The 13,624-nt window shown below is 51.5% G+C and overlaps 4 protein-coding genes across 4 annotated transcripts; 3 read left to right on the top strand and 1 right to left on the bottom strand.

Annotated features, from left to right (window-relative positions):
- Positions 1 to 224: 224 nt before the first annotated feature.
- Positions 225 to 1,505, bottom strand: J4E93_002278 (uncharacterized protein; the record flags this gene model as incomplete). Its single annotated transcript, XM_049340225.1, has 3 exons — positions 225 to 671; positions 939 to 1,138; positions 1,304 to 1,505. 3 exons carry the CDS (start codon positions 1,503 to 1,505, stop codon positions 225 to 227), a joined length of 849 nt encoding a protein of 282 aa, XP_049202547.1.
- Positions 1,506 to 4,004: 2,499 nt separating this feature from the next.
- On the top strand, positions 4,005 to 5,588 carry J4E93_002277 (uncharacterized protein; the record flags this gene model as incomplete). The annotated part of the gene is made up of 1 exon (XM_049340224.1): positions 4,005 to 5,588. The coding sequence occupies one exon, from the start codon at positions 4,005 to 4,007 to the stop codon at positions 5,586 to 5,588; it is 1,584 nt and encodes a 527-aa protein (XP_049202546.1).
- Positions 5,589 to 6,667: 1,079 nt separating this feature from the next.
- On the top strand, positions 6,668 to 8,709 carry J4E93_002276 (uncharacterized protein; the record flags this gene model as incomplete). The annotated part of the gene is made up of 2 exons (XM_049340223.1): positions 6,668 to 8,589; positions 8,637 to 8,709. The coding sequence occupies 2 exons, from the start codon at positions 6,668 to 6,670 to the stop codon at positions 8,707 to 8,709; spliced, it is 1,995 nt and encodes a 664-aa protein (XP_049202545.1).
- A 653-nt stretch (positions 8,710 to 9,362) lies between these two features.
- On the top strand, positions 9,363 to 10,220 carry J4E93_002275 (uncharacterized protein; the record flags this gene model as incomplete). Its single annotated transcript, XM_049340222.1, has 1 exon — positions 9,363 to 10,220. The coding sequence occupies one exon, from the start codon at positions 9,363 to 9,365 to the stop codon at positions 10,218 to 10,220; it is 858 nt and encodes a 285-aa protein (XP_049202544.1).
- Between the last annotated feature and the right edge of the window lie 3,404 nt (positions 10,221 to 13,624).

Below are 13,624 nucleotides of genomic sequence, written 5' to 3'. Positions count from 1 at the left end.
CACTTCGATATTCGGCATGAACTTTGTGGAGTTGGAGCAGTTGAATATATGGATCTGGGTAGTTGTCACAGTTTCGGTTGGGCTTGCAACTTTCGCTGTTTATCAGTGGGATGAGAGGCAAATACTGTGGGATTTCTGGGCTACGGTGAAGGCTAGGTTTCGTTTCGTACGCTGGCGACGCAATACTCCGGCCACAGTATGAGAGCAATAACGCAAGGTTGCTATCAAACTATGTCGTACGTCTTCAGCTCAGCAGGAACTTCAAATGCACCGTAAAATGCCACCCTTCCAAGCTGTAACCTTCGTTCTAGAGCATGGCCTTCCATGTCGAAATGTTGCACATGACCACTACGCTGCACAAAGCTCTGGAAGCCGACAATGCCTGGGCCTACGGTACCGTCTTCCCTCACCCCTTCAGCGTAAAGCGCGGTACCACTATGACCATTTGGCGGATCAAAGTCGGGATGCACACGATATAAGAGTGCGCGCGATACGAGGTCTTTCCATGTTGCTGCGTCGTGCTCTTTGAGATTCTTTGAACCACCCGCTGCAGCCCTCTGGTTTAGGAATATGCCCTCGCCTACAACGAGAATATCTGACGGACGGCTGCCTTTGATGCTCTTCGCTGACCGTGTGCCTTGAAAGTCGGCCAGGAAATTGACGGTGGACGTCTGCTGGCGGAGTGCCGTCCAAGAATCTTGCCGGAGCCACCCAAGTTCACGTATCGGAGACATGATGTTTTTCAGCACAGTGCTAGCGCTAACGCTTTTTGTGGGTTCGATGAGCGTAACATCATGATAGAATCCTATTGGATACATTTCCGCTTTATTGTCAAAGGTTTTGTGAATCGTTCCAACCTGGCTCATCTTTAGTATCAAGCTCTATGTACAAATGCGTTGTGGTGCTTATTGGTGAAAACGTGTATGAATCGCACGAACCTTTTCACTGCCAGCCCAGATCTCGACGTGATCATTCCAGTTCCCATTCAGTTTCTGCACATGGCTGTCATGCTTCCGACCGAGTATAGCGTCGCGATGCGATCTCGCCAGGATGGCTTCAGTGATGACGTGTGTAGACATTACTACACGCGGGGAACCGGCTTCTGCTACCATGAGGCCGATCCGTCCAGCAAACCGTTCTCTTCGATGATTAGACAAGGGACGAGCCTCTATAAAATCGTTGAGCCTGAGTGAGAAGCTTCCAGGGGAGAACTGAGTTGATGGACGGGCTGTCCCGGACATCTCTGCGACAAGTGAAGATCCGAGCGATGTACTGTGCGGCATAGTCCTGGTTGTTTCCGTACTCGATGGCAGCATAGTTGGCTCGAGGATCTGTTCGATGTAACAGACCTTGAGGCCACCATATGTATGCGGAAGGTGTGATGATGCCCAGGTCGTGTCAAAGTCTTTTGGCACAATGACCTGGAGTAGACCGTTTATCAGAACATAGAACCCAACACTACCCTCATACGTCAGGAAGATGTCTTTGACTAGGTCCAGAGACATTTTGGCTCGACAGTCAATTGGTGTCACACGTCGCGGATCTGGTGGTGGTGTCACTCCGCTGGTGGGAGGCCAATGATACTCCACTGGAATTACCACGGGATCTTGGGCGATAGTAAGAGGATAGTTCTTTGGCTTGGTTAATTCCAGAGGAGTACAGGTCCAACACCCATGCTGTCCGCCATACATGGCAAGTATGACGTGGAACTCAACATCCCACCGCCAGTCAGCTGGAAGGCAGGTTTGAACATCCGTCCAGCAATGCAGTGATGCTGTTTCTGTTGCCATATAGTGAGGCGACTCGTGATTTTCCGAGCTAGAATCTGAAGATGTAAGATCTTCGTTGTACTTGTCGTGAACTTTTTGTGTAGAGGTAGGTTCGTAGGAAACCGTCCAGTCGTTACCGGTTTCACCGTTACCCGCATTGACTTCGTCTGTACCTTCAGCGAGGCTCATCTTTGAGCGACCATCGTAAGGCGGATCTTCAACTCCCATGATGCTGTCAGCACCACTTCGTAAAGGGGGATCGGTTGCGCTATTTGCGTTACGCCAATCAGAGGTCGCGGGTGCGCTGTTTACGTTACGCCATCTGCAGGTGGCGCTGTCAAAGATCAATCTTGTCCCATCCCACCATATCAACAACCACTCGTTTTGCGGACGAAGAAATTCATATCGATAGTATTGGCTAGATCTTTCCCACCATCGCCAGGACGTGTAATCCTCCATCTTTCTTCAGCGTTTGGGTTACCTGGTCCTTTGCCGTTCTGTTCTTTGTAACACCCTCTACACGTCATTAGTCTCTCGAGCTGCTCTGTACCGAAAGTCACAATAATTTCGCTTATACTGGTCAAACGAGGCTGAAGACCGAATGTGCGCAACGCCAAACGATGAGCTAGTTGATGCTTGAACTCTCTCCTACGGAAAAGGACTAATGAACTTACAATCGAAAGTCGAATCGCAGTCATCGAGACGTTGATGAATTAGAAGCACGATGGAGGGGTAAACACATGGCGGATGACAGCAAGCGAAGGTTCTACCCGCAGCCCGATCTGCCGCTACGTCAGTGCGCGAATGCAGTCAGCATTCGAGTGACGCCTTCCAATGAATATTGTCGCGAAGACGATGCGAACAATCGCAACTCGATCTTCAGTTATGAGAAGCTAGTTCAGTCCATTACTAGGTTGTTCCGTCGGATATCGAAGTCAAGGCTGCTCGTGCCGTTCACACCTGCACGTCTACGTTCACAACGCCATCAGCGTAAGGAAACGTAGTGACCCTACTACGTCTGCTCACTGGTAGTCCCCGGTTGCCGTGCCGAGACCAACCTCATTCAGCAGGAACATCTCGGCTCGGCGCCTAAGCAGGTCCTCTTGATTGATGTCTTCATCGACTGTATGCTTTCGAACGGGTATATCGAGTCTGTCGGAAGGTTATCGAACGCGATTCGGATCGGGTCGACCGTCGTTACGGCGAGTTCGTCTTCTGTATCGGCTCGGAGCCAGACTGGGACTATGCGCAATGTCTCATTTTCATTGGCTTCATCTGCAGTCCGCACTCCAATGTGTCTCTTTGACGGGTGCTACACTGCCACTAACTCAGAACGCGGAGCGTGACTCTAACAAGGGATCTTCTCTAATGTTGGCTGACTGTGGCGCGTCGATACGCAGGGACCGCGACTTGTTCCCATATCGGAGGTGTGATAAGACTGTATGTAGGTTGTGAAGGATATTGATCGTCTTTGCGTCGGACAATACGGACGGGGTCGCGGTCGCGGTCGTGTCGAGTCGTGTCGTGTCAGCTGTGGTAGACAGGCGGATGCTCGGGCAGCGACTCCTTTTCAGCCAAAGAGGGCTTCTCCAAACACTTTCGCTCCCTATTTGATGAACGCTTTCTACGTCTGAAGGCTCCAGCTTCTTACAACGCAATATGTCGAGGGTGCAGTTGCGGAAGGAGCTATCGTTAGCATCCCTAGCAATGGCGATGACATCTAGTGGGCCGACTGTCCGCGGCCTGTGCGCCTTGAGCTACGCCCGCCTCGGGCAGATCCCACGACACCACCTACAGTGCGTACATCATGCCTATAATGTCTTGCGATGGACGACGTTCGTCGCGGTAAATGCACACTGTGCTGCAACGCTGCAGTTGACGGCAAAACTGGTAGTTGTCTGTGCACGCGCACTGCTTGTGCGAAGCAAACACTCGTTGCGCGACCATCGCCATCATTACCACGATCATGAGATCTAGGATTCCTATATCATCCGTCCATCAAACATTATACCAGCTAACAGTGCGGGTTTCACCTGTGGTGGTAGGTAGATGCGCCCGGTTCACGTCTTCATGTTGCAGGCGCGCGTTTCTGTCGTCAAATGCTAGCCAGCGGAAGACAAACCACCGCGAGTTGTTTGAGTTTACTTCTGGTAGATGGATGTATACCACCTCACATGCTTTCACCCACTCAACTGCTGGCTGACATGAACATGTAGTGTCAACGAGCCTTTGCGCATGGCTGAACGCCGCTTAGTTTTCGACGTGTCTGAACTCAAGAAGGTAGCTGCGAAAGCACTGAACAGACCAGCTACGGACGTGATAGCGGTACAAAAGATCGCCGAAGGCGGTTTTAATCGCATTCTCGAAGTAACAATGAACGATGACTCGTCGGTACTTGCCCGTCTTCCATACCCAGCAACCTTACCACGACGCCTGGCAGTAGCGAGTGAAGTCGCAACGCTGGACTTCCTCCGCACTAACGGAATACCTGTACCTCGCGTTCTGGACTACTCGACTGGCGAAAACTCTGTCGGTGTAGAATATATGCTGATGGAAAGATCACCGGGAAAGCCTCTCAGTGATATCTGGTTCAGCTTAGCCGAAGAGGAAAGATGCCAGATTTTGCACAAAATAGTTTTGTTGGAAACTAAGCTCTTCGCTATCAAACTGCCAGCCAATGGTAGCATCTACTATACTCGCGATCTGCCTCCAAACAGCCCTCGAATAGACCTGCCGGGATCCAATAGCGGTTTATGCGTGGGACCATACGTGTCCACGCGATGGTGGTATCGAGAACGAGGAGATCTAGAGATTGACCGAGGTCCTCGTAAGTTCTTGCAACTCATATTTGGAAACCAGCTGAGTCTGGTTCACGTAGATATCGATCCTCAGCTCGTTCTTCGAAGTCATGCCGAGAAGGAGTTGGCGTGGATCCGCAAATACGGAGGGCCACGATACCCATTTTATCGCGAATACGCTGAGTCGTTTGGATACAAGAAGCAAGACCCTCAAGACCACGTCCAGTCGCTAGAAGACTACATGCGCCTCGTACCTCACCTCGTACCTAAAGACGCGACAGTGCATTCGCCCACCCTCCGGCATCCAGATCTCTCTCCTAATAACATCCTTGTATCTGACGATCTTCAAATCACCGGCTTCATCGACTGGCAGCACTCCGAAGTTCTCCCTGCTTTCCTCGCCGCGGACATACCAGCGGCATTTGCAAACTACGCAGACGAAGAGTCTCGAAGCTTTACGGAGCCCAAACTACCGGAAAATCTTTCTTCTATGGCTGGAAATGAGCGTGCTGAGGCAGAAGAACTGTATCGCCGACGACACATACATTTCTGGTACCTTGGCCTCACTCAAATGCTGAACGAGCCTCATTGGCAGGCTTGTACACACGACGGAACTTTCATGACACGTCAGATATTTCACGATGCCGGCGCTCCATGGGAAGGTGACAATGCTCATCTCCAGATCGGTATCGCGGATGTTGTGGAAAAATGGCCAGTATTTGCATCTGCCGCCGGAGACGGCACGGTGATGCCATGCCCCATTGTCATATCCAAGCAAGAGATGCAGAGAAGAGCAGATATGCGGAAGTCACTGCACGAAGGCAACATGTTTAGGGAAGAATTATGCGAGGAATTGGGTATATCCCATAGCGGATATACATCGCACGAAGGCTTTGACTTCGCGAAGGAAAAAGCAAGCAAGGCAAAGGAATGCATAGTGGACGACCTGAAGGACGACCCGGAGGAATTAGAGAGGGCCTTACTTACTTGGCCTTTTGATGACTATGACGAGAATGAATAAGGCCATTGTTCAATCATTCTCCATGTATACTATTAGCACATGAGCGTCACAACGTGATGACGTTAATATTACTCCACTCATGTGATCGTACGACATCCTCGAGAGACGCTCGCACAAGACACGTTTGTGACATCGCAAGTTTTGTTGCACGCGCTGTATCTGACAAGCGCGCCCGTACATGTGTGGTTGAGGTTGGAGATAGCCGTGCCGTGCAACTCGATTGCGGGACCACCTGGCACATCGTCGCGTACAAAACAGTCGCGCAAGGCTTGCGCGTGCGCTACATCTCTGCATGTGAGAATCAAGTCCTCATGAGTTCCGTCGTTCACACCTGCCTGAGTATGTTCAGCGCACAGGCTTCGGATACTGCCTGGTCTGTCAGCCATCTTTTTTGTATACGTCATCACTCCGGATCTCAGGCCACCATCATCAAGATCGCGCTTCAGGGGCACAGCCTCATCACCAAACTTCCAGTCCATCCGTCACAGCGGTCGCGCAATTCGATATAGTAGCCTACATCAGCTGCGGTACACAGCCAAGGCGGAAAGACAGGCGTTACGCGCCAGGAACCGATTTTGGGAACGCGTGGGACGCACACGGCAAATCTCTCACCACCCAGACCGCGCCCTCGCCTGCACCGAACCACCCCACATCAGCCTTCAACATCATGTGCATCGGGAAGCTTCTGCCTGCTGCATCTCGCGGGCGGTGCTTGGTGCCTGTTCGACTACTGGCTTGGACATGCGGTTGATGATGCGCTCTAGACACCTGATTGGCCAGTCCAGCCGTAAGAAAAGAAGAAGCTGAGGCTGAGACGCAGTCAACCATTGTCCAAATGTGGGCTACGGCAGGCTCGCTCCTGATGCGTTCGCGGGACTTTGAGTCCTTCATAGGCTCAGCTTGCGTCTATACGGATGATGCCTTATAACAAGGCTTCGCACCGTTTACCCGCTCATCACGACTGCATCTTGTTCGATAAGACACCATCTGAATAATTCATCAAAGCACCTTTCCGGAAAACACGACTGGAGATCATCAAATACAGTACCGGTGGAAAGATCAACCAACTGGCTGGCAAAATGGCATACGCCGAGCGCCTTCCATTGTTGGACGAGAAGGTCGCACATGCCCATCAACTGCAGAGGGAGGATGAGACTTTCCAAACCTCGACGAAATCAGCGAAGCGGAGTCTAAGCGACGTCCTACGCCATGTTGTTTTACTACCTCTTCTCTGCGGCTTCGCCGTGTACGGATCCTATACCTTTTGCAGACAGCATCTTATCAGGGACACCATGTTGTCAGTGCCAGCACAGGAAAGACCCATTTCCTTCAACTACACATGTCTACCGGGCGAGGCTTGTTGGCCTACCATGAACGAATGGAACGCTTTCAATCAGAGCATCAACGGCAACCTCCGACTGACGGTACCTTGGGCCGCCCCGTGCTACTCAGATCCGTCGAGCACGCAATGTCAAGAGGTCGCAAAGAACTACGGTGATGGCGTCTCACGCACGAGTCACTACGGGTCGACGGAGTTCCTTGACTGGGAGAAGTGCGACACGTCGCAATGTGCACTTAACTCTTTCAATACCTCAGAACCTGTTTCCGGTACCTGCTCGCTTGGCAGACTCTCCTCATACCATGTTAAAGCTGAGACTGGGGATGAAATCAGCAAGAGCTTGCACTTTGTGCGCAAGCATGGAATCCGCGTTTCGATTAAGAATACCGGACATGATTACTACGGGCGATCAACCGCGCCAAACTCTTTGGCGATCTGGACCCACAACATGAAGGACACGCAATATCACGAGACATTCCGACCCAAAGGCTGCAAGACTCGCTATGAGAACATTGGAGAGATTGGCGCTGGCGTCCAGGCCCAGGAAGCGTGGGAGGCCTTTGAACCTCATGGCATGCATGTCACCGTTGGAGCTGTCGCCTCTGTCGGCATCGCTGGTGGATATGGCCAGGGCGGCGGCCATGGACCACTCGGTCCCAAATACGGTTTGATGGTCGACCAAGCTGTCGAGTTCGACGTTGTCACCGCCGATGGAGAACAGCGCACCATTAATGAATGCAGCGACCCGGATCTTTTCTGGGCAATGCGCGGAGGCGGAGGCGGAACTTACGCTGTGCTCACATCGTACAAGTTCCAGCTTCATCCGGCCGATCCTATCAACGTATATAGCTTCCAAGCTCACTTTCCCGCCCCAAAGAACATCACAGAGTCGAAGGTACATCGCGACATCATCACCGGGCTTGCCGCGAACCAAACCCTATTTGCCAAGTATGGAATCGCCGGATACAATTTTGTACTCTCAGATCATGTCGTGTTCTTGCAGGTCATGCCCTCCAATGACACGGAAGCGATCAAAGACATCACGTCTCAATGGCACGACTTCTTGACGAACTACCCCGGTCTCAGCATCACCGAGAACGATTATCACTCTTTCAAGAAGTTCTCGCAGTGGCATGAGTTCACGGAAAGACCCGAGATATCTCGCAATGGACCCGTGGGTCTGGGCTTCAATGGCGCAGGGCGCTTCATCCCCAGGAGTCTCTTTAGCTCATCCCATAATATCGATCGACTCGTGACCGCGATAGTCACCGCCATGCAATTTTCACGTGCCAATCATGGCAGTGGGGGCGCTCAGTTCTACGCTACTGGACCAGACAACAACCCTGACAACGGTAAGACCAGCGTCAATCCCATCTGGCGAGACTCGCTATGGGAAATAGTCATGGGCCAATTTTGGACGACTTCTACCCCGCCAGCGGCTCGCTCGCAAATCCAAAAGACTGTCTCTGCTACGATGGACATCTTGAAAGCCGTCACACCGGATGGTGGGTGCTACTCGAACGAAGGTGATTGGACCGAGGAGAACTGGCAACAAACGTTCTTTGGGGTGCACTACGACAGATTACTCGCTGTGAAGAGGCGCTACGATCCAACAAATCTGTTCAACTGTTGGAAGTGTGTGGGTTGGACGGGATATGATGAGTGAGTATCATGGTCTAGATCTTGCAAGCAAGAGCTAACTGCAACAGCCCAATGTACTCCTGCTATGCGCAAACTCGACAGGAGCCCAGGCCTTCCGTGCCTCTTGGACCTGTTGGATGAGCGAATCACGTTATTCAGCGACTACCTTCATGTTTAGCAGTCAACGTCGCGCAGCCATGGCCGTCACTTTTGTCTTGCCCTGGAACTTTTCGGTGTCTTTCTTTTCACAATCCCCTTGCTAGAACCATCATTGTTCTTGTTTGCATCGCAAAGCAATTTACACTATTCACATTCAGGCAAACTCCTGCCTTAATCTCTCATGTCATTTTCGGGGCCAACATGCACGTGCGGTGCGCCGACGCCGGTGCGTCGCCTACCGCCGCAACGCGAGTACAACCTGGTGAGCTTCACCGGCTTGTGAAGGAGCAACGTGTGGGGGCCGTGTGTGTTGCGTCTCCGTTTGTGCTCATCTAAGGCCTTGCCATTGGCAGGCCTCTGATTGGCCGGCCCCCATTTATTCACCGGCCGTCCAACGGGGCCAACGCGCCCCAACGTGGCATATAATTGTAATCCACGCTCACTTGCGCTTTCAGACCCCCGGGTGACGCAGGATCATAACAATAATAACAACAGTTCCCCCAGCGACTTTTACTCCCACGCTCCTTTACCTGCTCCAACCCACATCACGCGACACTCAACTGCCTCACTATACTCACTCGAACCCGTGGCTACTTACGCAACTAGGTCCAAAATTGGAGTCAAGATCACTCAGGATGCATGTCAACGCCCTCATTGCCATGACGATGCCGCTTCTCGCCGCGGGCGCGCACCTCGGCTTTCGACACAGTCACAACCATGAGAAGGTCAACCCTCGTGCTATGCACACCAACGTCGTCATCGTGACTGAGACGATCTTCATGACCGTCACGCTTGATTCAACCTCAAGCTCTGCTTCCGCCGGTTGTTCCGTCATCACTACCTCCACTGCGCTGCCAGAGCCGTCTGTCACCGTCGAGGTCCCGCAGAAGGGCGTCCCTGAAGTTGCGTCTACATCTACGTCTACTTCCACGTCCTCTCTTCCTCCTTCTGCTGCTCCTTCGTCTTACCCAGGTGGAATGTACGCTTCGCTCGACTCTGTCCCAAACGAGGCCATCATACTCAACTCCTGCGACTATGACGTCTATGTCTCGTCCATCGGCGATGACAAACAATGCGACAACAGTCCCGGGAGCGACTGCGTGACTGTATCCGCCAATAGCACTTATTCTGAACCCATTCGCACCTGTAACGGGTCTGGCATTTCACTCAAGGTCGCAAAATCCACGAGCATGGATAATCCGATGCAATTCGAATATACCGTCTGGGACGACAAGATCCAGGTGTCTTACGACATCTCATACCTCGACTGCATGACCAAAGACGGGACCAACTTTGACAATTGCGCCGGCCACGAGAAAGGCATTCAAGCCGCGGCCAAGGATGGCCCATCCTTCGAGTGCGCCGCTAACGAGCCTTGCGCTGCGGAAGCTTACGTCGTGCCTGAGTTTGGGTACCTTCCCGATGCCCCAGTCGGCCGCGCTACTGTCGATAAAGGCGTCGCGTTCGAGATCTGCGCCGGAAACAGATCATGAGCGACGTCGTTACGAGGAAAGAGGTTTTCGTACCGAGATCACGATAACGAGATCATGACCTGACTATTTCTTTCCCGTGTCGACCCAACGAAGGGATCCGGCTATCTCTTTCACGAATATGATGGAGCAAGAGAGTGTGTGTTGTCTGACTATAACGATATCTTCCAAACACTTTCTAACAATCTACGGCAGGCCCTGGATGACTTTTCGGGGTAGACAACTACATGGCCTCATGTTTCTTCTCTTCTTTGGTTTTCTATTCATTGTATACTCTTGACTTCAAGGCTTTTTTCATCTCCTTCTTCTTCGAACAAGGGCATACACGAGTGGCGTTGGAGGATTTTGGGTTATGATGCTGGCGCATGGACAGTAACGGATGGCAGCCGGCGCTGGTGTTTTCTCTATCTGGATACTTTCACTATCAAGATAAGATAGCTTGCTTGTAAGCCTCAATCAAGAGCATAGCATAAACTCTGCTTTCACCATGCCGTAATGTTGGTGACGTGAGGGCCCAATGGCCGATGACATGCACGCGACGCTCAGACATCTCGGAGTTCTATGCGCAGCTTCGCCGCAACGTGGTACCCATGCACTGTCAACCATGGTTGGCTCCAACTTCTATACAACGTCCTGCGGCGTAGACACCGCGACGATTACCGCTCGATTTTGTTACATCATCATCTGCATGCGCTCGACCCGAAGTCATCGCCATACTCGAGCATGCCACGACTAGATAAACCCACGATGTAGGATTTGGATGTTTACTGACCCATAAACTACTCATGATGGATTACTCACTTCTTCAGTCATGCACTGCGCTGTCATGAACATCTTCTTTTCCTATGCAAATATATTCTCCTCTTCGCTTTCTCCTTTCTTCATACACTTCTACCCTTCTATTGCAAATACCGCTGTTGCAAAGCTTACCGTAATACCAACATTTTCACCGAAACGGCCTCTCCAGAGCGACGCATAGCGCACCCAACTGCACACTACTGAAGCACGGTTGAATATTGCTGTGCCACAAACCAACACCTACGAATTTCCAACATGGCCGTACTACGCGCATGCTCGCCCATCGCAACGGCCTTACTAGCTTCGCTTCTCCTACCGAGACCCGTCACAGCAGTGCCGCACAATCACGGGCACAAACACGTGCACCGACATGTCTCGCCAGCCAACGACCTCATCACGCTCGGTCCTGAGTCACTGGCACGCCGAGATACAAGCTTGGACATAGGGGACCTTCCACGATATGATCCGGATGAGCTCAAAGCGGTCGCGCATTCCTGCAGCACGGGGCCAGCCGAACTTCCACTCAACTTTGGCGTACCCAGGCCGGTCAAGATCACCACGGTACCACAACTCGATGTCTTCCCACGTCCGGAAAGTGTGGGTGGCATGTTGACTATGCACAACTATTGTGGTTACGACCTCTACTGGTTTCACGTCAATGGAAAGAAAGTGACAACTGACCCTAAAGATACCAAGGTGTTTGAAACAGGACATTTACCCGCTGGGGGAACGGAGACCAGACCTCTCGCAGGCGACAACATGAAAGTGTCGAAGACGGCGTCAGGGGGTCAACCGGTGCAACTGGAATATACCCACGCTGGGGATGAATTGTGGTATAACCTCAGTCTAATTGACTGTCTCGGTAGGAAGGACTCGAAGATTACCGCTGATATGACACATTGCGCGGGCCATGAAACTGGAATACAAATGGGTCAGCCCGAATTTGCTTTCCAGTGTGAGGCTGGGAAGTGGTGCGATGATCAGGCATATCTGTATGGAGTAAGTCGCTATCCTTTGGATTGTTGAGGAAGTTTGTTCGGAAGAAGTGATATACTGACGCTTCATTCTACAGGAAAACATCTGCAGGCATGAAAACGCGATACACATGGGGAGGTTTGATCAGGGTGTGACTGCAGAGTTCTGTGTCGACTTGAAGGGGTAGTGTTTCGTCAGCGCTGTATGGCTATGTATTCCTCAATGTTTCATTGCGCCTGTCCATCGTTCTGGTTTTGTACCCTTGTCTCGGTCTAGCTTGGTGGTTACCAGTCGCGTGTCCTTCATTCAGACGTGCCTTTGCTCTCCTGTCGATACATCATATAATATACCCTTTACCAAGTCGTTCTTTCACCTCACTCGGGGTCAACGCTGGGCACCGGGAAACCTACATCAACGGTGCATCTTCTCATTTGCTTATTGTTGGCCCATTCGTAGGCTGCGCGCTCAGTCCCGTTCAGCCTCTTCCTTGTGTGAGGAGCTCACTCTTTCCACATTGATCAGATCAGGCCAGCCGGCGTCTCAAAAAATTCCTCAGCGTCCCCACAGCCCCGTAAACCAACTTCTGCTCACAAGAATCCGACTCAACATGCTGAAACAGACTCGAGAGTTTCGCCATCGCCGCGCCGCAAGTCGGACACTTGAAGGGACTGGCATGACACTGTGTAACGCCGTAGTCGAGGAGATCAAGCTGACAACACTCGTAGTTGATGAAGTCGGGCCATTTGCGGCATTGAGCTGCGAGCATGTTTAGATCAGCGTGATCGAAGTCGCCGCAGGTGCCGCGTTCGAGATGGATGATCTGTGATAATGAGTTACGAACTAAAGTAGAAACAGGTAGAGAGCTTACCATGCCGCCATAGGTCTTAAATGTAGCGTCACATTCATAGCACTCATACTTTGCTCTACGATGAGAAATCATATGCTGCGTATTCTCAGCACATTACACCTATTCAGTCAAAACTTCGTAGCCTACTTGATAAAGATTGCTTGACGTATCGAAATGCCGTTGGCACGTTATACACTGGTTGCATTCATGGAGATGCTCGTAATACTCGTCGCAATCAAGAGCCCAGTGCGCTCCTCGGCCATCGTCGCAACCCTGGCACACAGAACGGCAACCCATTTTACGACAATGCTTGAGTAAGTCTTGCCAAGTGGCGCCGTCGTAGTCGCATACTGGACACTCGTTGTGGTTTGAAGAGTCGCGAATGTGTTGCGCCCACGCGCTATATAGACCGAAAGTACGCTGGCAGCGCTCACATTCACTGCTCGTTGTCAGTAGATGATGAATACGCAGAGCAATTACCTACACGCGCCACACCATGACTCACAGATGAACACGGATTCTCGTCGGCGTGGCGATTGTGTGTTTGATGTGGGCTTGAGATGAGACGTTCGACTCGCAATGAGGATTATATGCATGCCGGTAATCACGGAAATTCCCGACGCTCGGATGCTCGCTGGTGGGGTATACAGCGTGTTCTCTGCATCTAATACAGCTCGGGCAACTACCACCAGTCAACAACACAGACAAAGGTGGAGTGGAATTTTATGGTAATTGCTTCTTTTTTCTCGCTAAGAAAATAATGCCAGAAATGATAGAAACACTAGCC

The sequence above is a fragment of the Alternaria ventricosa genome (genome assembly GCF_023758065.1).
Source record: "Alternaria ventricosa strain BMP 2768 chromosome Unknown scaffold_3, whole genome shotgun sequence".
Taxonomy (NCBI): Eukaryota; Fungi; Ascomycota; class Dothideomycetes; order Pleosporales; family Pleosporaceae; genus Alternaria; species Alternaria ventricosa.
This window is presented reverse-complemented; position numbering and strand designations above follow the sequence as displayed.